Here is a 25,021-nt window from a genome sequence, read left to right as displayed (position 1 = left end):
CTTGTGATCTCTGTCAAAAAAAAAAAAAAAAAAAAGAACCCAGCTAAGCCTACCTCAATTCCTGGCCCACAGAAAAAGTGAGATAATAAAGAGTGTGCTGTTTTCAACCTCTAAATCTCTAAATTTTGGGGTAATCTGTTACGCAGCAATAAATAACTAATACGCTATCTGTTCCCCAAGCTCCACAGTGTCTTCCTCTCTTGTACTCCTTGCCTCAGCACAGTGATCTTAGGATAGACCAAACCCTGTAAAGCTATACACGATCTGGCCCAGATTCTGTGTAGACAGGATTTCAGCATATTTCTGACTAAATTAGTTGATGAATGACAGCTGAGTATTAGGTCAAATTCTAAGGGAAGAGAACGAAAAGTTAATTGATCAACTGCTCATATTTGCAAAATGTAAGGGATCAAATGAACAAAATTCATTATTTTCTCCCAAGGCATATCCACTCTTGCCCTTGTTCACCGCTAAACCAAAAGCAAAGTTAAAAGGCTCATAAAACTCATTATTTCAAAAACAAACAAAAAAACTTTCTACACACTGGCAAATGCAGTCATAACCTGGGACAAAAAAAAGTATATTCCATCCAGCAGGTATTTAAATATGTATCAAAAAAATACTGTATTCTAAAAAACAAAACAGATTTCATGAGAAAAATCTTAGAAAAGTGCGTTCTGTAAGTACAGGAAAACATGATTATGGCCAGAAAACCTATCAAATAAGTTCTAAAGGGAATGTTTAAGGGGAAAGAGGAGGATCTAGGAATGTGCTTCAAATTTACCCACTTTTTAACTCACTCTCTAGGAATTCTCACTCAGGAATAATACCTGACCCAAATTTGAGAAAAGGGAGGGCTCACAATTTTCACAAAATAAGTAACAACTACTGACACGCATATGGGCTTTCCCAGGTCGCTCAACTGATGATTCACAAACAACGTGAAGTCGCTCTGTTACCCCCATTTTGCTAAGGCATAGACTTGGGGGAGGGGGAGCTGAGAAGTGCCCAAGTCACAGTGCCAATAAACCGCTGCCGCGACACAGACCGCCGCTTCTCCGGCTCCACAGACCACATGCTGGAGGAGGACCACATGCTGGAGGAGAGCCACATCCCACCTGGTAGAAACGTTTTCGACTCGGGGAAACCTAAGAAGGAATCGCAGCCTTTAGACCCTGCCAGATCAATTTCTCTTTAAGTTTTTCAAGGGTCTCTGAGATTGAAGGCCAAGCCGCCTACGGGCGCGCGGCGCGTACGGCTGCCCGGCGCGGTCGCCTGGCCCTGGCTCTCCCGTCACGTAAACTGCCCCGGGAAGACTCACCCCCGGAGCAGCAAGCCGCGCAGCTTGAAGGCAGAGACCGCCCGGCTTCGAAGCCGCTCCGGCGCCATGTTCGCGTTTTGGCGCCACGGTAGCGGCCCCGCCCCTTCCCGGGTTTGCTCCGCCCCCTTCCCCACCCCACCCCGCCCCGGCTCGCCCGGCCCCTGACCCGGCCCAGGCTGGGAACCCTCAAGTTCCGCCTCTGTCCCTGCTCCGCCGCTGAGAGCTCCCAGTCGCGGGTACCTGGTCGGCTGTAGCCCGCGGTCTTTTGGGCTAAAGGGGGAAACGACACCGCACTCTTTTTTTTCCCGGAGGCTAAAGGGCGAAAGCGTCCTATCCTGGTGTCTGGTAGGGAATGCGTTTCCCTATCCCAAGCGCGTCCCTGACCTACCGTCACATCGCTGTCCTCCATGCTGTCATTTTCCGGGACTCCCGTCCGGCTCAGACCCGGGGGGCCCCTATGTACACCTGTTCTCTACTTCACACAGGCTCTGGAAATATTCTGTGTTTCCACAGGGTTTTCCCCGATATTCACTTGAAGCTGCTGCAAATCACCACCATCCCCACCCATCCTGCTTTGTATTTAAGTTGAGGGCTTCCTTTGTTCCATGTAAAATCATAAGCGCTAGAAATATATGCACTATAGTACTGTTCATAAAACTGAAGGGACGGTGGGCTATTTTTTCAACACCCTCATTTGACAGGTGAGAAAACAGACGCAAAGATGGTAGATGTTTTCCTCAAGATGAAACATTCGGTAAGTGATGTGGTCTGATTCCAGCGAGTGCACTGTTAATCGGCTGCACTTTAAAAACGCTTGCTCCAATGAGTTGAACAAAACCATCGAGTGCTTATAAGTGAACACGCAGCCTTGTAAAACATGAGGGCAATTTCTAAGTACTGATATACAGTGACTTCCAGCGTACAAGATTAACTGTTTTTAAAAGTGTGATAGGGGCGCCTGGGTGACTCAGTGGGTTAAGCCTCTGCCTTTGGCTCACGTCAGGATCTCAGGGTACTGGGTTCAAGCCCCATATCGGGCTCTCTGCTCCGCAGGGGGCCTGCTCCCCACCCCCCCGCCTGCCTCTCTGCCTACTTGTGATCTCTCTGTGTCAAATAAATGAATAAGTAAATAGACAAATCTTTTTTAAAAAAGTATGATAAAGGAGAGGAAATAAGAATACATACATGTATATGTATTTACTTGATTTTCTGTTTTTAAAATCCTGAATGTTACACTAGACACTGAAAAAATGGCCAACTGTATTCACTTTTTTTTTTTTTTTTTGTATTCAGTTTTTTTTTAAAAGTCGGCTCCATGCCCAGCCTAGAGCCCAATGCAGGGCTTGAACTCACCACCCTGTGATCAAAAGCCAGAGACTTAATGGACAGAGCCCCCCAGAAGCCCCAAAATGGCTAATTGTAAAGGACAGTAGGGGATAAGGATGGGAGTGAGGCTTTCTTTCTAGCAAAACTGTCAACCATAGACTCATTTATGTTTTACATACTCAAAAAATAGAAAAGAAAAAAGTAAACTTAAAATTGAAAGCACATCCAAATTAATACACCTAACTGTGCATTAAATTGAAACTCTAACATCATGGAGAAAACTGGTCATTGAACACAGTTCTCTGTTTATTTTCAGTGAAATATATTCTTTTTTTTTTTAAGATTTTATTTATTTATTTACTTATTTGACAGACAGAGATCACAAGTAGGCTGAGAGGCAGGCAGAGAGAGAGAGAGGAGGAAGCAGGCTCCTTGCTGAGCCGAGAGCCTGGTGTGGGGCTTGATCCCAGGATTCTGGGATCCTGACCTGAGCAGAAGGCAGAGGCTTTAACCCACTGAGCCACCCAGGTGTCCCAGTGAAATATATTCTGAGGACAAAAATATTGCAAAGAAAATTTGAACGTTTATGTAAGAAAGGTGAAAAAGTAAAAACAGAGAAATATACAGTCTGATTCTCATTATTTGAGGTAGTTATGTTCTATAAAGTCACCACTGACACGGTATTAGCAAATACTTAATCATTGCTACTAGAGGAAATACAGGAAAATACAGGGTTAGGTTCCTGTGAGCCTCTGATTCTTGGGTTAGGCAGCTTTATGCAAAGGTCTCCTGCCAACAGGCAGCACCAACTTGCCATCCAAATCTCCTTCAGCTGGCTAACTCAAAAGTCCTAATACTTCATGACTCCAAAATCGATATATCTAACCCCTATTTCTCTCTGCTTCAAATCCAACTCAGTATGCCCCCAAATGAACTCACCATCATCCCTCTCAAATCTGTTCCTCCTCTCATGTTCACTACACTAATTCATTACCTCTTCATCCACTAGCACATATTGGAAGAATGCAGTTCCATGAGGGTTTTTTTGTGTTTTTTTAAGATTTATTTATTTGAGAGAGAGAGAAAGAGAGCTCACACATGCAAGCAGAATGGGGAGCAGAGGGAGAGGGAGAGAGAATCTTAAACAGGCTCCACGCCCAGTGCGGAGCCTGAGGTTGGGCTCAATCTCACAACCCTGAGATCATGACCTGAGCAGAAATCAAGAGCTGGATGCTCAGGTGCCCCTTTTTTTCTTAAGGCTGAATAATATTCCATTGTATATTTACAATGTATATTCCATGTGCATATATATATCACATTTTCTTTATCCATTCATCCACTGATGGACACTTACATTGTTTACATATCTCAGCTATTCCCTAATAATGCTGCAGTGAGCATGGGAGTGTAGATATAGCTCTTCAAAATAGTGATTTCATTTCCTGTGGAAATATACTTTGAAATGAGATTGTTGGATCACAAAGTAGTTCTATTTTTAATTTTCTAAAGCACGTCCATGCTGTTTTCCATAATGACTGTACCCAATTTGCATTCCCAACAACTGTGCACGAAGGTTCCCTTTTCTTCACATCCTCACCAGTACTTATCTTTTGATGTTTTGATAACAGCTGTGCTACTAGGTATGAGGTGACATCTCGTTTTTGTCTCATCTGCATTTCCCTAATGATTAGTGACATTGAGCATCTTTCATATACCTATTAGCCATTTGTATATCGTCTTTGGAAAAATGTCTATTCAGGTCATTTGCCCATTTTATAATCCAGTTGTCTGTTTTTTGTTTGTTTTTGTAATTTTATGAATTCTTTACGTATTTTTGCATATTAACCTTTATTGGGTATATAATTTACAAATGTTTTCTCCCACTCTTTTGATTTTATTGATTGTTTCCTTTATTGGGCAGATTTTTTTTTTTTTTTAGATTTTTTTTTTTTTTAAGATTTTACTTATTTAAGAGAAAGAAAGGAAGAGAGTTCAAGCAGGGGGAGGCACGGAGGGAGAGAGAAACAGATGTTCTGCTGAGCAGGGAGCTGGATGCAATGTGATGTGGAGTTCCCAGGACCCTGGGATCATGACCTGAGCCGAAAGCAGACGCATAACTGACTGAGTCATTCAGGTGCTCCGAGCAGAATCTTTTTAGTTTGATGCAGTCCTACTTGCTTATTTTTGCTTTTGTTGCCTGTGCTTTTGGTGTCATCTCCAAAAAAATCACTGCCAAGACTAATGTCAGAGAGCTAACCCCCCCTTTTTTTCTAGGAGTTATACAGTTTTGGGTTGAATGTTTAAGTAAAGTCGATTTTTAGTTGATTTTTGTATGGTATAAGATAAGGGTCCAGTTGCATTCTTTTGCATATGCTATTCGGTTTTCCCAATACTGTTTGTTAAGGAGAGACACTTTTCCCATTGTATATTCTTGGCTCCTTTGTCATAAATTAATTAACTATATATGTATGGGCTTATTTCCAAGCTCTCTCTTTTGTTCCATCAATCTATATATCTATTTTTATGCTAATGCCATGTTGTTGTGATTGCTATAGCTTTATAATATAGTTTGAAACCAGGACGATACATTTTTTTATAGTCACCTGGTTGGCAAAGTTAAAAACGTAGATGATATCAAGGATTAAAAGCAATTGGACTTGTTACCTACTGCTGATGGGCATACAGATTGTTACAAATACTTTGGAAAGCAATTTGGTATTATCCAGTAAAGTTGAAGATGTTCATACCTTATAAGCCGACAAGCTCAATTCTAGGTATATTTTTTAGATTGAGGATCAGCAAACTACAGTTTCATCCCCCACACCTCCCACCTACACACACTTAGAGACTTGAACGCTAGCTTAGTTCCTAACAGCTCAAGGTCACATGCCCTAGAATGACCCCAGGACCTCTTAGAGGGGTCAAGGCCGCTGGGAGAATTTTGTTTGTTCCAGTCCCAACTCTGGTGGTAGGGAGATAGATCCCAAGCCCTCTCTTACAGCAGTTACTTTAGAAAGTTTGCAATTATAAATAGTTTCTCTGCCTTTAAGATGTAAATCTACCATCCTAAACCATTTCTCTGAAGATGGAAGAGAGATCTTTTTGAAATGCAGACATTCAGGGAGAGAATCATGGCTTTCAATCCCAGTTCCTGAGTGGGAAGATAAAGGCCTAACTTTGGTGGGGGCCTTGCTTTAACTTGCACCACCAGTTCTGGTCATAAAGATAGAAGTTTGTTTCTTCCCTGGTTAGGCTCCAGTTAGCAAGCCCAGATGGCTTAGTCACATGGATCACCCCCACCCTCAGCGCTCCCCAGTGCCTTCCCATAAGCACATCCCTGCCTTTCAAAAGTCTCCAGCCTTCTGTTTCCACGAAGTTGATTTCAGGTCATACTGGACCCCCTTCCTTATGGCGGATAAATCCCGCCTTTATCGTCTTTTTACTCTTATCTTTCATGTCGGTAAAATTTAGTAGAAATAAAAATGACTTCTAAGGGTGGGTTTTGAAAGAAAGTAGGTAGGCTTCTGAGTGTCATGTCGGGAACAATGCATCAGAGAAGAGATAGAGCACATTCCATAGGGAGAAGATCCATAAGTCTGTGAGTAGAATTATTCCAGTAGCAGGAGTTTAAAGGCAGAAGTGACTATGAGATTATAATCCTAAGAATTCCCAGAAATCTTGGAGAGGGCTTTGGAACTCCACTGCAGGTGGAAAGGGGGTTCCTGGGACAAAGACCCACCCATGAGCATGTGGGTTACATATATTAATAACTACTACTAGTGCTACCACCATTTACTGAGTACCTATTGTACACCAGACCTGTGCTAGATGTTATCCATCTTTCTGTCTTCAGTCTTGACTCCCCCATTTGCCCCACAATCCAAAGTAAATGTTCTTTTTTTTTTCAATTTAATTCAATTTTTTAAAAACATTTTTTTATTTGACAGAGTTAGGAGCACGTGGAGTGGGAGAGGGAGAAGCAGGCTCCCCGCTGAGCAGGGAGTCTGATGTGGGGTTTGATCCCACCACCCTAGGATCATGACCTGAGCTGAAGGCAACCACTGAACAACTGAGCCACACAGGCAGTCTTCTTTTTCTTCTTCTTTTGTTTTTAAGATTTATTTATTTATTTATTTGAGAGAGAGAGAGAGGGAGAGACAGGCAGAGACAGCATAAGCAGGGGAAGAGGCAGAGGGAGAGGCAGAAGCAGACTCCTCGCTGAGCTGGGAACCAGGTGTAGGGCTCCATCCCAGGACCTAGGGACCACAACTTGAGCCTAAGCAGACACTTAACCATGTGAGCCACCCAGGCACCCCAACAAAGTAAATGTTCTAATAATTAAGTTACATTATTTACTCCTCACTTAAGACCATTTTGGGTTACAGTTAAAGTTTAGACTCCTTGGCATAATGAACAAACTGTGTGATTTCCTGTCTCAACTTCATCCCTGGCTGCTCTCTATAATCATTCTAGTCATACTAAACTCTTCACACAACTTTTAAGAAAACTCAAGTGTCTCTCTTTGTGCACCCCCTTCCTCAATAAATCGCATCTTTCCTTCCCATTTTTCTGCTGTATTTTGTCCACATTTCAACTATACAACTCCTCATCCTACACCACATCTATTTCTTTATATATCTTTACCTCTGACTGGACTTAGAAGCCCCTGTGTTAGAGCTATGTTTTATTCATCTTAAAATTCACTTTGTCTTTTTGCTCATTTAGTCAACAAATATTTATTTAGTATCTACTTGGTACTAGGTTCTGGGGAGTCAATAATACTTGAGTCCTTCAGTGTTTCCAGTCTAATAGAGCCTGAGAACCCATGCTCTACATTAACCAGGTACTTAATATATACTGACTAATGAATAAATGAACTTAGATTCTGAGTCTTGAGCAGCCACAAGCTCTTCAAAGAATGATTCTGGACAAGCGCATTTACAGACACTGGTAGAATTATCATCTTCCTTCCTGGCCATAGCATCATTTAATGACAAGGGTTTGCCAGCTTTGTCTGTAGGGGGCCAAACAGTCAATATTTCCAGCAGTGTGGGCTATATGGTCTTTGTTGCAACTGCTCAACTCAGACCACCCAACCCTGTGGTTGTGGGGTTAAAGCAGCCATAGTCAACGTTTAACCGAATTAGGGTGGCTGTGTGCCAATAAAACATCATGGACAGATGATGAAATTTGATCTTCTCAATCTCACGAGTCACAAAACAGCATTCTTCTTTTGATTTTTTTCAACCATCTAAAAATGTAAAATCATCTTAGTTTGTGGGCAGTACAAAAGCAGGCGGCAGAGTGACTTTGGCCCCCAGGCTGTAGTTTGCTGGAAGACGTTTTAGAAAATCCCTAATGAAAAACAAAGATAGATATATATAGATATATATAAAATATATATATATGTATATACATTATATTTTAATATATTGTAATACATTATGTCATATACATATATATATTATACATTACACTATAATTATTATACACTATAATATATTATTTATATAACTAGTATATTATATACATATACATATATATACACATATATGATATATAGTAAATATTTCTTTATTTCTAATAAATACATACAAACACACACACACCCTCCATTCTTGTGGATAACCGTCTTTGCTGGAGGTCGAATGGAAAAGGAAACCCACACAAAGCATTAGTTAATTAATATATTATGTCACAGCAGCAGCAACACTATGAACCAGAAGTCTATTTATCGAGGGAATAAGATACACAGTTAGGTTGTACTGCCAAAACAACGCGGTCCCAAGCGGAAAGAAATCAGCAGGTGGCAGGGCTCCGAAGACAAGGCACCCCCCTCACTGCTCAGACCCGAGCATCCCTAACCGGCAACGCCACCCTGGGCCGGGCTTCCCGGGCGGGCTGCGGGACGGCGCAGACGCACTCGTTCCGTCTTCCCACCAATCTCGACCCTCGACGCGTTCCGTTCGTGCGTGGAGGAGCCCGGCGGGAGGAGAGGCCGCTCCGTGGGCAGGGGCTGCGGCGCGCCCAGCGGCTGGACCCGGCGACGGCGCGGATGGCGGACTCGCAGCTGTTCTGCGTGGCGGAGGAGCGCAGCGGCCACTGCGCCGTGGTGGACGGAAACTTCCTCTACGTGTGGGGGGGCTACGTGGTAAGGGGAAGAGGCGGGACGGGGCGGACTCGCGCCGGGAGCCCGTCCGGCCTCTGGGCCCGAGCGGACGCCGAGCGCCCGCCCACACCCGGCCCCGAAGCGGGGGCCGGTCCGCGGCCAGGGTCCGGCGCGCCCGGCGCCCCCCGCGCCCCGCCCGTCCCTCCGCCGTCTGCTGCTCTCCCCGCCGCGCCAGGGCTTGACGCCGCCCCGCCGTTGCTTCCACTTTGAAAGCCTTCAAACCCGCGTTCCGGGGCTCTTCCCACTCTCCGGTCCCCCTCCCCCCGACTTCCCGCAGCTGTCCAGTAACCCCCGGTCTGGCCAACGCTAAGTCCGTCTTTGCGCCATTAATTATCTCTAAATGCTTGCGCAGACTTACAGGCACGACGAGGACGCCGTGCTGTTTATTATTTTGTAAATATTTCCCTATTGCTCCAGCGCGATTCGGAATATTGAAATCACTGAAGCATTTGATATTTCTAAGCGATTTTTAGTGGCATTCCTTTATCATTGGGTAATTACGAAGTTTTTTCGAGCCTCAAAATAGAGGCATATTAGCAACAATATACTAAAAATTGCTTAAATGCTTATTACAGGAGAGGTTTGAATGTGTGTATTTGTTTTGTTTTATAATCATAGGATTATAGAACCAAGGATTCTAAAGCCAGAAAACAGTTCAGGAATATATGCCAACCACTTCGGTTTACAGGTTTTGTTTTTTTTTTTTTTTTTAAAAAGGCAAGCCATCTGGAAGTTCTCTTGGAAGTAGAATCTACATTTTCTGACTGTCTCGATACTATTATGTGACAGATGTAACATGACTGAATCACTCACTGAAATAAAGTACATACTATCTCTGTTAAATGATTCTCAGATCCAAGTCGGTTTTTGTTGTTGTTTTGTTTGTGTGTTTATTTTTAATTTGGTGCAGTATCAGGAGGGGAAAATTAGAACTAACCTTTGAGTGCCTACTATACCTGGCATGTGCTAAGAACTTACATATCCCTAATCTTATATAATCTTTTCCATACCCTGTAAGGTAAGTAATAGCCCCATTAAAAATAAGCATGATGAGTCAAAGAGAATGAGTCAATGAGAATGAATAATGGCCATTTGACCTCAAGGGCACGAGATTCCAAGGTAGGTATACTGGATTTCCAAAGGCTATTTTTTCCATGATAAACTAACATAAATTAGATGACTCTGCTTCTCAATGTCTAATATTTCCACCATTTGTTCTTCATAGAAAAAGAGCCTAGATATAATGATGGTTTTATGCAGAAGAAATATTTTGATTGTTTTTGAGCTCTGCCACTTGAAGGTGTAGGTGTCAAATTTCCTCTGTTATATTGATTCTTAATATTGTAAAAGTAAAGTGAAAAAAATCTCATTTAAAATAGTAATCCACTATCTCAGATCTGGTGACAGTGTATATTTCTTTTGGGTCTACAAATGAAATGTCTGAATATTTTAATCCCCTTTTAATCTTGAAAATCATGTAGTTGATAAGATTCCAGGTGTTCAGGTTGTAGTCAGTGAATAGACTATTTATTGATCCAATGAGTAGAGTGCTGTTAGAACTGCTCTGAAAAGTGCCTTACAGCTTTAACTAGAGTCTGCTACAGGCATACCTTGGATGTTGGGGATTTGATTCCAGACCACCACTATAAAGGAGGTAAAATGATTTTTTTGGTTTCCTAGTGCATATAAAAGTTATGTTTACATTATACTGTAGTCTATTAAATGTGCAAAGGCAAGATGTCTAAAAAATATGCATACCCTAATTTAAAAATACCTTATTGCTAAAAAATGCTAACCATCATTGAGCTTTGAGCAGGTCTTAATCTTTCTGCCCGTGGAGGGTCTTGCTTTGATGTTAATGGTTGCTGACTGATCAGAGTGGTGGTTGCTGAAGGTTGAGTGGCTGTGGCAATTTCTTAGAGTAAGACAGTGATGAAGTTTGCATTATCAATTGACTCTTGCTTTCATTAATGATTTCTTTGTAGCATGTGATGCTCTTTGATGGCATTTTACCAACAGTAGAACTTCTTTCAAAACTGGAGTCAGTACTCAAAACGTCCTGCTGCCTGATTAAGAATAGAAAATGTAATATTCTAAATCCTTTGTTGTCATTTCCACCGTCTTCACAGTCTCTTCACCAGGAGTAGAGTCCATCTCAAGAAGCCACTTTCTTTGTTCATGCATAAGAAGCAACTCCTTATCAGCTCAAATTTTATCCTGAGATAACAGCAACTCAGTTACCTCTTTAGGCTTCACTTCTAATTCTAGTTCTCTTGCTATTTCTATCACATCTGCAGTTCCTTCCTCCACTGAAGTCTTGAACCTTCAGTTTAAAGAAAAAAAAAAAACCACAATATCTGTGAAATGCAGTAAAGCTAGTGCAATAAAACAAGGTATGCCTGTACTTTTTAAATTCCAGGGATTATCAGCAGCTAAAATATGTCTAAGACATGAGTGGAAGGAAAAAATGGGAGGCAAGAAAGAGACACCGAATATCATGAGAAAAAGTAGAATCCTTCTGTTTTATTCAGATCCTTTTGAACAGAAAATAGCTAAAAGGCCGTGGAATCTGGAGGTAATCCAGTAGTCAGTAATGAATAATGATCAAATAATTCCAGATTGTATGTTATAATTGCAGTTTTCGTCCTTACTAACAAAAAACAATGTGTGTTAAAATTCATAAATATATATCCTGAAGCTTGAATGGCCTACAGATAATTGTCTAGATTACTCATTACTCTGTTATCAGACATATTCTGTAGGATAGTATATCAGAAAACAGTTCTACCTCTCTTTAGAGGTAAGAGTGGAAGTGCTGGAAAAAGTAAGTGGCATATTTGAATTGGTGCCAGAATATTCTTTTGCACCTACTTCTTCCATATCCTTTCAGTATCATGCAAACTTTAGTACTGCTGTAAGGAACATTGAGAATTTCTGAGTAGTTTTCCCAAATTTTGGAGGAAAAGCATAGGGGTTTAGCATGTTTGTAGGTGGTATGCTTTCTTTCCTCTTAGGTTTTATTTCCATAACACGATTGCTTTTAATAATTTTTGCCCTGAAATTTTCCTTATAGAAAATATCTGCATAAATATGCTTAACTACATATTTCTGTTTTGGATGTGGACTTAAAGGGAAGATCAATTTAGAACGTGTCTGAAAAGAATCAAGATGAGAGGCTTACAGTGCCAGATATTAAAACATATCACAATACTGTAATAGTTACAGCAGTGCTCCTGATGCAAGATGAGTTAACATGATGGAATGGAAAAGAAGTTACATAAACAGCCTAGCATACCAAACTATTTTATACTTAAAAGGTAGCGTTTTAATTCTGGAAAAACAATTATTCAATAAATGGAGAAAATGATAGATTAAAGCCTTAGGATTGAAGAGGTTTTTTTGTTTGTTTGTTTTTTAAGATTTTATTTAGAGAGAAACAGTGAGAGAGCGTGAGGGGAGAAGGTCAGAGGGAGAAGCAGACTCCCTGTGGAGCTGGGAGCCCAATCCAGGACTCGATCCTCGGACTCCGGGATCACAATCTGAGCCGAAGGCAGTTGGTTAACCAACTGAGCCACCCAGGGATCCCATGGATTGAAGAGTTAATGTAGGAAAATTAAGCTATATCATATCAGAGGAAAATATGTGACTCTTAAAATCTTAAGTTGAGAAAAGAAAAATGAATTGGGTAAAAGTATGAAGGAAAAAGATTGTAGATGAAACTTTTAAAAAAGCAAAAAAAAAATGCTCTTAAACAGCATAAAGTAAAAAGGCTAATGACAAACGGGAAAATATTTGCAACATATATGATAGGCAAAAATAGAGATTTATAAATATCTGTACCAATAAAAGTATCTCCATTGAAAATTGACCAATGGATATGTACAAGCAACTTACACAAGAAGAAATACAATATGAATCAAAGGAACCCAACTGAAAATGAGATTTTTCTTCTTGAATTTGCAAATATCAAAGAGAATTTTTGAGAAGACATGAGGAAATTAATTAATCTGGTAATGGGAGCACAGATTTGTATGCCCTTTTTTAAGGAGAAGTTTAGTGATGGGTATCAAAAGCCTTAAGTATGTGTTTTCTTTAACCTAATCGTTCTGCTTTACATACTCTTAGACCATGACATATGCTGTTCATGTCATGTGGAAGACACTTATTCTTTTCAGATGCCCAAAATTTGAACCTCCTATCTCTATTGTAGTATCGCCCATCAAATGAGTCTTGTAGGGTATTTGTTGTAGTTGTCTGACTACCTCCTCCTACTTCTCTAGAATGTAAATTCTATAAAGATAGAGGTTTTGTTCCCTGTTGTAGTCTCAGCATCTAGTCTGCGTGGCACCTATAAAAAGAGGCTGGGTGCCATGTACTCATTTTTCTAGCCTCCTTTGCAGCTAGGTTGTGGGCAAGTGGCTTGGACTCGGTTAGATCAATCTGCTAGATTTGGACTTGGAGTAAAGGTGTAAAAACAAGGACCTGAAGAGGATTCTTAACGAGCAGTAGAATGTATAGGAAGATCGAGGTCCCTGACATAAAAGGCAGAGCTACAAACTGCAGCATGTTGCTTCCCCATGACGGATTAGCTCCCCTGTCCTATTCTCTGGCTCAATTTCAGACCTTGCTCTTCCTCATGGAGATCAGAGGCTGGTTCTCCAGCTTCCCTTGAGGATATGAGAATATGAAGTGAGAGACTTCATATTCACTTCTGAAAATTTTAGATTCTTAATTTTAAAATTTGAAACATGTACAAAAAGGACATGTAAAATAAGTATCATTTAAGTTAAACATGTTTAACTTCCAGATTAAGAAATCGACTAGAACAAGTACCTTAGAAGTTTTGTCTTTCACTTACTACAATGCTCCTCCTATCCCACAGGGTACCAGTATCTTATTTCTAGTTAATCACTCTTTATAGTTTTGCCACACACATGTCTATCTCTAAACAGTATATTACTTGGTTTTGGAATCCTAGCATACATTTTCTTTTGTGACTTAATTCTTTTAGTAAATGTATGTGTTTTAGATTCACACATTGCTTGTATTTGGCTACTGTGCCCTTGCATGGCTGTACCAGTTTTGACTTGATGTCCATTCTGATTCGTCAGTTTCCATGCTGCCTGGTTGTTAAATATCTTGAAAATCACCCCTGAATTCACTCACCTGATGTCTTTCCTGTACAATATTCTTTTGTGTGAATTTACTACAATTTATCTATTCCACTATTGTTGAATATTTGAATTTTTTTTGTATTGTTAACGAGTGCTAGACTGAACATTTTTATAACATGTCTCCTATTTATACGTGCACAAGAGCATGCGTACCCTCTAGGGCACATACCAAGGAATGGACTGCTGGGTCACTGGGCATCCACATCTCCAAATTTACTTGGAGACGTCACTGTTTCCCAAATATTTGTATCAATTTGCACTCCCATCAGCCTCCTCCTTGCTCCACATCCTTGACAACATTTGGTACCATCTGGCCTGAAATATTTTGCCAATCCAGTGACTGTGACATATTTCATTGTGGTTTTATTTGCTTTCCTATGATTACTATTACAGTTAAGTGTCTTTTCCTATGAACTATTATAAACTATTTGTATTTCCTCTTCTGTAAAAATGGCGGTTCATATCTTTTGCTCATTTGTCTATTTGGGTTATTTGTTTTTTTCAAACTGATTATAGGAATTCTTTAAGTATATAATTGTGTGAATTGAAAATGACTTCTCAGTTTGTAGCTTGTCTATGGGCTTTCTTGATGATTGTCTTTTATTCAACACAAGTTCATCATTTTAATGTAATTTCAGTCTTTTCCTTAATGGTTTGTGTATTCTGCATCTTTAATCTTCAACAATATGGAAATCATAAAATTTTCTATATTGTCTTCTAAACAATTTTCAGTTTTGCCATCCTTGTTTCAACCCTTTTTTATTTTTTTATTTTTTAAAGATTTTATTTATTTGTCAGAGAGAGAGAGAGAGAGCGAGTGTATAAGCAGGCCGAGGTGGAGAGAAAAGCAGGCTCCCTGCCAAGCAAGGAGCCCGATGCGAGAAATCCCAGAGCCCTGGGATCATGACCTGAGCTGAAGGCCGCGGCCTAACTGACTGAGCCACCCAGGTGTCCCACAACCCTTTTTTAATCTGAATTTTTTGTTTGCTTAATTGGTTTAAGATAGGGATCCAGTTTCATTATTTTTTCTATATGGATAACCAATTGTCCTTGTGTCATATATTAAGTAGTTCCCCCTTTCCGTGCTAATATGCAAACTCAATCTGTCACATATCAGCTTTTCATGTATGTGTGATCTGTTTTTAGGTTCTTTATTATATTCAATTATATCTTTATTCTTTTGACAGAACCACATTATGTAAATTACAATAGCTTTATTAAAAGCTTAAATGTTTAAATGTTAAATTAGAAGTTTAAATACCCACTCTGTCTTGTTCTTCAGGAATATTTTGGGTTTTTAGAGTCTTGTGCTTTTATAGTTTTCTTTACTATTTATTTTTGCAGTAAAATATGTAAAACTTATAATTTGCCATTTTAGCCCATAGTTTAGTCTGCAATTCAGTGGCATTAATTACATTCATAACATTATACGATGTTACCTCTGTCTAGTTCCAAAATTCTTTATTTCTCCAAACAGAAACTGTATCCATTCTGCAATAACTCATACTCCTTTCCTCAGTCCTTGGTAACTTCTAATCTTTTTGTCTTTATGAATTTGCCTTTTTCTAGATATTATAAAGAATTGAAATAATACAGTATTTTCTGAGTCTGGTTTATTTTACTTACCACAATGTTTTCAAGGTTCATCTGTGTTATAGTATATATAAGAACCTCACTCCTTTTTACAGCTGAATAAGATACATTGTATGTCTGTACCACATTCTGCTTTTCCACTCATCTGTTGATGGGATACTTGGATTGTTGCCATTTGTTGTGTACTGTGAATAATGCTGCTATGAAATTGGCATACAAATAGCTGAGCCCCTATTTTCAATTCTTTTGAGTACCTAGGAGTTGAAATGCTGGGTCACAGGGTTATTCTGCATTTAACTCTTAGAGGAACTGTGTAATTGTTTTCACAGTGTTTCCTCATTTGTATAAACTTTAGAGTGAGATTGTCAAATAAAGTACCCTATTGAAATTTTATGTTACTGTATTTAATCATTAGATCATAGAAGGGTGACAGACGTGTTGTGGAATTGAGTCTTCTCCTCCAGTTATATAGTATATCTCTCTACTCAGGATTTCTTTTAATGTCTTTTGATAAAGTTTTACAGTGTTTTCATAGGGATCTTGTATGTCTTTTGTGTATTTATTTCTTTGTATTTTTTATTTCTATTGTTAATTTTTTTATAACTAAATTTTCTGGTTATTGTTGGTGTTTTGAAATACAATTGACCTTGAATACTTTTGATTCTGGCAAGCTTTCTTAATTTACATTAATTCTCATAGTTCATCTCTTAATTTTCTTTTTATTTTCTATGTAGATAGTCATATAATCAGCAAGTGATGACAGTTTTGTTTCTTCCATTCAAATTTTATACCTTTAATTTTCTTTACTGCACTGGTGGACCCAAAGTACAATGTTAAATAGAAGCTTTTTTTTTTTTTTTTTCTTGTTTCTAATCTCAGGAGGGTAGTTTTCAACTATTAAGCATTAAGTTTGATGTTTGTATTAGTGTTTTGTTTATTTGTTTGTAGATAACCGTTTTCAAATTGAGGAAGTTTTCTTCCATATGATTTCTGATGAATGGCTGTTGAATTTTGGAGAGTGATTTTTCTGCATCATACTAAGATAAACATATTTTTTCTCCTTTAGTCTTTTAATAGGATAATTTATAGTAATAGGATTATAATGCTAAACCAATATTGCATTTTCTAGGTTAAATATAAGTTAATATAATTTTTTAAAAATACATTACTGGGTCCAGTTTGCTAATTATTGAGGGACGAATTTTTTTTAAATTTTCTTTTTTTTTTAATTAACATATAATGTATTATTAGCCCCAGGAGTACAGGTCTGTGAATCGTCAGGCTTACACACTTCACAGCACTCACCATAGCACATACCCTCTCCAATGTCCATAACCCAACCACCCTCTCCCTCCCTGCCTCTCCCCAGCAACCCTGTTTGTTTTGTGAGATTAAGAGTCTCTTATGCTTTGTCTCATTGAGGGAGGATTTTTACATCCCTTTGTAAGTGGATTGGGTATTGTTCCTTCTTTTATTTTTAGGATGGTTTTTGTAAGAAAGAGTTAATTATTCTTTGAATGTTTGGAAGACCTCATCTGTAAAGCCATCTGGTACTTTGTAGGGGAGGTTTTAAATCTCAGATTCAATCTATTTAAGGCTATGGATTGTTCAGATTTTCCTTTTTTTTTCTTGAGTCAAATTTGGTAAGGTTCCCTCACCCCCACCACCAGCCCCAGGAATCTATTTCATTTAGTTTTAAATTTTCTTGGCATAAATCTAAATTGTTCATAATACACTCTATTTAATCTCTGTAGTAGTTATAGGTATATCCCTTTTTCTGTTCCTAAAATCATTTAATGGCAACTTCCTTTCTTTCCTTTTTTGAATAATTTTGCCAGAGGCTTATCAGCCTTCTGAAACATCAGCTTTGGTTTATTTGGTCTTCTCTTTTGTGTTTCTTTATTTCATTAATGTCTGCCTTTCATGTCCTACTTTCTATTGGTTTATTATATTGTTAGTTCTTGAACTTCTGATGTTGGATGCTTAACTCATTCTTTTTGAGATTTTTAAATTCTTTTAAATACTTAAAATTCTTTAGCTGTCTTCCTCATTTTGATTAGCAGTATTTTGTTATTTTATAATCCCAATATTTCATACTTTCCACTATTATTTCTTATTTGACCCATATGTTTGGGAAAATATTATAAATTTCTATGTTATTTTTATGGTTAGGTATCTGTTATTAATTTCTGACTAATTGTGTTATACTCAGAATGTGGTTTATCTTTGTTGCCAGTCCTTTGGAATATGTTGAGGCTGGCTTTCAGGACTAGCATGTGATCAGTTTTCATAAATGTACCTTAGTTCTTTTTTTAAAAAAAAATTTTATTTATTTAATATTAGAGCATACATACAAGCATGGGGGGAGGGCAGGCAAAGGGAGAGGGAGAAGCAGGCTCCCTGATGTGGGGCTTTGTCCCAGGACCCTGGGATTATGACCTGAGTGCAAGGCAGTTGCTTAAGCAACTAAGCCACCCAGGTGCCCATATACCTTTCTTTTTATAAAGAATATATATTCTAATGATCAGGTGAAGTGTTTTATATATACCTATTTTATCAATCTTGCTGATTGTTTGGTTCAAATCTCTTATATCCTTCTTGATTATTTTATTTCCTATTCTATCAGTGACTATAAACAGGCATTAAAAACTCCTACTCTGACTAGATTTGTTAGTTTCTCCCTGTGGTCCTGTCAGTTTTTACTTTAATCTATTTTAAGCTATCTTTTAATGTATATATGACTTTAGAATTATTTTACCTGAATGTTTTATTATTTTGTAATGATCCCCTCACTCTGTAGTAGTATTACTTGCCTTAATCTGTTTTCTCAATACATCTACCAGTGTTCTTTTGATTAATGTTTGCATGGTATACCTTTTTCTATCTTCTGATGGTAATTTTGTGTATCTTTGTATTTTAGATGTGTGTGTTATAACCTGAAAATAACTGGATTTTGTTTCTGTCTAATCTGACACTCTGTGTATTTTATCTGAAGAGTTTATTTAGCCAATTTATACTTAATGTGATTCTGATATACTATTTTGACCAGATGTGGGTTTTTTGTTGTTGTTGTTTTGTGTTTTGTTTTTGTTTTGAGAGAAAGAAGGGGAGCAGGGGTGGGGTGGAGGAGGGGCAGAGGGAGAGAGAGAGAATCTTAAGCAGGTGCCATGCCCAGTGTGGAGCCTGATGTGAGGCTCCAGTTCACCACCTGAGATCCTGACCTGAGCTGAAATGGAGAGTTGGTTGCTTAACTGACTGAGCCACCCAAGCTTCCCCAGATATGTTTTATATTTGCCTCTCTCTGTTTCTCTTCCTCCTCCTTCTCAACTTTCTCATTTCAAGTATTGTTTAAGGGGGTTTTTGTTCTCTTTACACTTTTTTTGTCTTTGTGTAGAAATTATGATTTATTTCTAACCATGTAGTAACTACTCTACTTCAACATGAATACTTGGCAAAGTTCAAAGGTAATAGTTTTCTTTCTTCCCAGAGAGTTCAAGTACTTTAGAAAAGTTCAAATCCAGTCACCCCTTTCCCTAGGTAGTCTTACCCTGTTTCCCTCCCCTTAAATTAAACATTTAAAAAAAAAAAAAAAGTTTAGCCCTTTTTATGGTCTAAATTTACCCACACATTTATCGATATCTTGTCATACTGTTTCTTATCACATCTCAGATCTTTAATTGCAGATCATCTTTCTTTTGTCTGAAATAACACAGCTATTAGAATTTCTTTAAATGAGGGTTATTGGCCAACTGTCTCAACTTTGGTTTGCCTGAAAATTTATTTTACCTTGGTTCTTAAAATATATATATATATATATTTTTTTAAAGATTTTATTTATTTATTTGACAGAGATAGAGGAAGCACAAGCAGGGGGAGCAGCAGAGGGAGAGGAGAAGCAGGCTTCCCACTGAGCAGGGAGCCTGATGTGGGGCTCCATCCCAGGACCCTGGGATCATGACCTGAGCCGATGGCAAACACTTAACTGACTCAGCCACCCAGTTGCCCCTAAAATATATTCTTTTACTGGGTATAGAATTACAGGGTGACAGTTATTTTCATTAAACACATTGGCTAATCCTTGGTTGTTCCTAATGGGAATTCAGTTATTAGTTGCCATTTGTTTGAAGGTGATTTGGTTTTTATCAGGCAGTTTTTAAGAATATATATTTTTCTTTGATGTTCTGTTGTTTTACTGATGTGTCTTGGTATGGATTTCTGTTTATGTATGCTTAGAACTTGTTAGGACTTCCTAGATCTCAAGGATTGATGATGTTCAGTTTTGCAAAATTCTCACCCTTTGTCTCTTCAAATATTGCCTCTTTCTCATTCTCTCTATTACATGTTAATGAACTTCTGATTAGACTAAGTTCTTCTCTTTCTTCATGTCTCTTAACTTCTTTTTTGTATATTCCATCTCTCTGGGCCGTATTTCCAGATTACTCGGTTAACTAATTTTCTTTTTTAGGGTCATCTTGACAGAACAATTTTAGTGGGATGATGGGTTCAGAAGCCAGATTTATCTGAATTGATGAGAAAATGACAGATGAAACAGTGGAGACATTCACTATAGTTAGAATGGAAGTTTTGTTGTGAAGAGAGCCAAGAAATAGAATGAGTTAAGGGAGGGTTTATTTGTTTTAAAGGTGAGTGATATTAAAGCATATTTGGATATCTATAGGAATGATCTAGTAGAGAAGGAAAACTTGATGATGTAGAAAAGAGGGGATAATTTAAGAATGAAATGTCTCAGAAAACAAGGATCTAAGTCCAAATTTTTCAATTCTTTGATTCATTTCTTTTGTACCACCCCATTTAAAGATTAGTGAAAGAGGTTGTTGTTGTTGTTGTTGTTGTTGTTGTTTTTAAATCAGGCTGAGATGAGCCTGCTGTCAGTTTAACAAGTATTATTCATGTATCCATTCACTCAATCAATCAACAAACATTACATTTGCCTTTTATGTGTAGTTACTGTGCTGGGCTCTGGGAACAGAATTAGAACAAGATAAACATGACCCCTGCACTCACAAAGCTATGAGTTAGTGGTAGTAAGTGGATATGATACAGACAAAGGACTTGGAAGGGCAAATAGAGTACTGTAGGAGAGCATTTAATAGGAACCTTAATCCTTTACCCTTATTCTAGGAGATTACAGAAGCAACATTTTTAAACTGATTTCCAAAGAATGAGGAGTTAACCAGGCAAATTCTGGGAGAGCATGTCAAGAAGAGAGAAGTGGACAGATAAAGGCCCTGTTGCAGCAAGGAATTTGCAGAAATTTAGCAACTGAAAGAAGACTAGAGCATAGTGAATGAAAGGCAAGATGAGATTTGGGAGGGTAGCAGATGCTGTACCATACAGAATCAGAAGAATTGTAGACTATCCTGGGAGCAGCTGGGAAGCACTGAAAGGACTTAATAGTGACAGAATCTATTTTTGTAATATTTCTGTTGTAAAAGTGTGTGCATGAGGCTGCTGGAGCCTGATGCCGTTAAACCTTAGAATCATATGGTTACTACACTCCTTCTTACAATTATTTGCTTACTTATCCATCTAGTATGGCTTCTACAACCAGACATGGATGCAGCTTTCCTTTGAATTAACAGAATGATTTTCTGCTCTGTGTGTGTGTGTGTGTGTGTGTGTGTTTGAGAGGGATAGTGGTAGAAGTCGGATACTTGGCAGTCAAGATACTATCTTTTAAAATTTAACAAACCAATGAGAAAATAATATTTAGCATATAAATAATATATGCATCATATAGCGCTAAAAATTCTTAAACTACTATTTTTAAAACTAGCTTTTTTGAATTATTTTACAGACTAATAAATTTGGGGATTTGTATAAGGATTTGTTTTAATCCCTAAGTTTTTAGACTTAATATAAATAAGATTGTTTCCTATTCTTTTTTCTCTTTTCATCATAAATGTCAGAATGTACTGTTCTGTTTATGTTATCTGCTTCTTTAGAGATTATTCAGATTCTGAGTTGTCACTTTGACTAGGTAAATTTATCTTGATCCTTAGAGTCTGTATTTAATGAATACCTAACACTATGCCTTGCACATAGTAGGCACTCAAAAAATACGTTCAGTAAATCAAAATATCTGATATAGTGCTCTTAATATACCTTATAAAAACTTCCTTTCTTAATTCCTTCCTTTCACCCAAAACATATTGTCCTTTTTTGATATTCCTTTTCTTCCTGACTTTTTAGTCTTTGGTGTTCTGCTCTGAATGTTATTATTTTGCTATTGTCCCTTACTCAGAATCCCTTTTTTAAGGTTTAATTGCCCTGAGTCTTTTCCTTGAGACTCATATACTTGCTATTTTGTATTCTAGACCTTTCTTTTTTGCCACTTGTTCTTAGAAGATGTCTTTTTTCCCTTCTTTTCTGATCTATCTTAATTTAAATTGAAAAACCCATCTTGAAGCCTGTTTATATTTTTCTATTTTGCAGCATCTTAATTGCAGTTTTCCCATCCTGAGGAACTATTTAATTGTTATTGTGTAATTGATAAACATAATTTTATGTATTCTGTTTTTAGTCTATTGAAGACAATGAAGTATATTTGCCTAATGATGAAATTTGGACCTATGATATTGATAGTGGGTTGTGGTAAGTAATTTTCAATTGCAGAATGTCCAATCTTAATATCGTTTTAAATATTTTCATAGACTACAGGGAAATTAAGACCAAACTTAGAACATACTGCAACATTTATTGTCTCCCTTTCTTTTTCTTTGAATGCTTTATTCTCTCTGGTTCTTTCCTTCCCTTGCTCCTTTCCTCTCTTTGCTCTTTGCCATTTGCCATTCCTCTCAAGGCTGAGGCTGCCCCAGAAGGCTTTGCTTTGTTCTACGAATTAATTCCCAATTCTAGTGATACGAGAAGATTCTGCAGTTTTTCTTCCAATAGGCTGAAGAATCTTTAACATGGATCTTAGAGTTTTTACAGTATTGGCTACCATGGCATTTCAATTGTAATTGTCAGTGACAGTTGTCATTGAAAGAGTATTCATGGAGTTCAAAGGGAATTTTTAATTTGCCTTTCTAAAAAGTCATGGAATTCCATGTTATTCTTGCTGCAGGACCATGCACCTCATGGAAGGAGAACTCCCTGCCTCCATGTCAGGAAGTTGTGGTGCTTGCATTAATGGAAAGCTGTACGTTTTTGGAGGATATGATGACAAAGGATACAGCAATCGAGTAATACTTTCTTTCAATTCAGGAATGCAGCAAAATGTAATATTTAGTGTGTCACTTAATCTCACAAGTTTCCACATATTTAAAAAGATAAAAATAGAAAATCTTGAGCTTACAGGGTTTTAAAAATAGAGTGAATATGCAGCCATTGCGTTCTTCTCTTCTTCCATGTCTTTCTGCTTCGTAGTTAGCTCCACGCTTAGTTGGTGTCTTATAGGGCAGAGCATGATGGGACAGGATCCATTTCAGGATGTCTTACATGTCATTTTTGCTTCTAAAACACAGTCTCATTTTTATTAACTTTACAATGAAAAATCTTACTTTTAAAGAGAAAAGAGTAATATTATTAATTCTTGGATCACACATCCCTCAGACACAGACTTAATTTTTAAATGCCCTTTCTGCTAATGGTGTTCTCCTCTTTTAAAAGCTTTATTTTGTTAATTTGCGAACAAGAGATGGAACCTACGTTTGGGAAAAAATCACCAGTTTTGAAGGACAACCACCCACACCACGTGATAAACTTTCTTGCTGGGTATATAAAGACAGGTAATGCAGCAAAATCATCTCGTTAACTACACTTAAGTAAGGGTTATCGCTAGTGGCCGAAATAGAGAAAACTTGAAAGTCCGGATTTTTTTTCAAGGTATAATTACAAACTTGTTTTGACCCTGTTGGTAATGGCAGTTCCGCCTCCTGGATAAGAGCCACGTCATAAAGATAAGCATCGTGAAAGCAACTATTTGATTTTTTAAATAAACTTATCATTTAATTAAACTTCCTGAATAGTTAACACATTCACATGGTTCAAAAATTGAAACCGTATTAAAAAGTCGGTAGTGAAAGTTCTGGCTCCCACCCCTATCCCCCTCCACTCTGTTCCCTTCCACCATGCACAAATAATCTTGTATTCTTAGAATAGTGTTTCCCAAACTGGTCTGCCATTGGAATCACCTGGGGATTTTTTTTAAATTCCAAAGCCTAGGTGATACCTCATACCAATTAAATGGTCATCTCTGGGGTTATGATATTTTGAAACTCCTCAGGTGTGTCCAGGATGCAGATAGTTTGGAAACCACTGCCATCAGTGTTACCTTATGCAAATAGAAGCAAATACGTAGGAGCGTATGCATGTATCCCTTTTTTCTCTCTCTTCCTTACACAAATGGCCGTGTAGTCTGTACATTCTTCTGCACCCTGCTGCTTCCATTAGTTAACGGTATACCATGGAGATCTTCATCTTTCTGTATCCCGAGTGAGAAAGCTGATTTCCTTCCTTCCTTCCTTCCTCCCTCCCTTCCTTCTCTTTCTCTTTTCTTTCCTTTCTTTCTTTTAATAGCTGCATAGTATTCCCCTTTGAGGATATACCATAGTTTATTTGACCTTTCCCCTATAAACAAAATAATACTTATTTCAGTTCCTTTGCTATTACAAATTATGCTTTAATGACTATCTGTGTGTGTTTGTGTATGAATGATTGCAGATCTATCCATTGGATAAAATGAGATTGCATTTATAACTTTGGCAAATGTTTAGTTTGCTAAGGCTGTTGTAACAAAGTTCCATAAACTAAGTGGCTTAAACAACAGAAATGTGCTTTCTCATGTTTCTAGAAACTGGAGGTCCAAGATTAAAATGTCAGCATAATTGACTCCTTCTCTAGGTTTAGAGGAAACATCTATCCCATGCCTGTCCCCTAACTTAGGTGGATTTGCTGGCAATCTTTGATGTTCTTGAGCATGTAGAGGCATCACTCTGACCTCCGCCTTTATGTTCACAGTGTTTGCTCTGTGTATGTGTGTCTGTCTCCAGTTTGTCCTTTATGTAAGGACACCAGTCATACTGGATTAGGGCCTCCCCTAAGGACCTCATTTTAACTTGATCGCTTCTGTAAAGAACCTGTCTCCAAATAAGTTCACATTCTGAGATCCTGGGGATTAGGACTTCAACATATGAAAGGAGAACACAAACCTATAGCAATAGATTCTGCCAATTTTTCCTCCTTAGAAGTGGGGCCATTTTGCATTCTCAACAATGGAATGCTGTTTCTCCATAGTCTTGCCAAGAGTTTGGGGGCAAACTCCAATTGTTTGTTTTTTTGCCAGACTGACAGATGAGAAATATCTCAGTCTTGTTTCTTCATTTTCACTGAAAAATATTTTTTGTAGGTGTGAATGTATTTTCATATGTTTAAGGACAATTTTTATTTCTTTTTCTCTGTACTGTTTGTATCCTT

At 38.1% G+C, this 25,021-nt stretch overlaps 2 protein-coding genes across 5 annotated transcripts in view; one reads left to right on the top strand and one right to left on the bottom strand.

Moving 5' to 3' along the window:
* Positions 1 to 1,412, bottom strand: part of POLE2 (DNA polymerase epsilon 2, accessory subunit) — a 29,425-nt gene extending 28,013 nt beyond the window's left edge. For all 3 annotated transcript variants that reach the window (XM_032871182.1, XM_032871183.1, XM_032871184.1), the window contains exon 1: positions 1,322 to 1,412. In XM_032871182.1, coding sequence (XP_032727073.1) covers positions 1,322 to 1,389 — 68 coding nt within the window. In that variant the 5' untranslated portion in view covers positions 1,390 to 1,412. The remainder of the gene's footprint in view (positions 1 to 1,321) is intronic.
* A 7,170-nt stretch (positions 1,413 to 8,582) lies between these two features.
* KLHDC1 (kelch domain containing 1) overlaps positions 8,583 to 25,021 on the top strand; it is a 49,368-nt gene continuing 32,929 nt past the window's right edge. The window contains exons 1-4 of one of the 2 annotated variants that reach the window (XM_032871177.1): positions 8,583 to 8,798; positions 22,128 to 22,198; positions 22,671 to 22,788; positions 23,216 to 23,334. In XM_032871177.1, coding sequence (XP_032727068.1) covers positions 8,703 to 8,798; positions 22,128 to 22,198; positions 22,671 to 22,788; positions 23,216 to 23,334 — 404 coding nt within the window. In that variant the 5' untranslated portion in view covers positions 8,583 to 8,702. The remainder of the gene's footprint in view (positions 8,799 to 22,127; positions 22,199 to 22,670; positions 22,789 to 23,215; positions 23,335 to 25,021) is intronic. The other variant, XM_032871176.1, reaches the window with a different exon arrangement.

This window comes from Lontra canadensis, unplaced genomic scaffold (assembly GCF_010015895.1).
Source record: "Lontra canadensis isolate GAN:19392208 unplaced genomic scaffold, GSC_riverotter_1.0 scaffold42, whole genome shotgun sequence".
Lineage (NCBI taxonomy): Eukaryota > Metazoa > Chordata > Mammalia > Carnivora > Mustelidae > Lontra > Lontra canadensis.
This window is presented reverse-complemented; position numbering and strand designations above follow the sequence as displayed.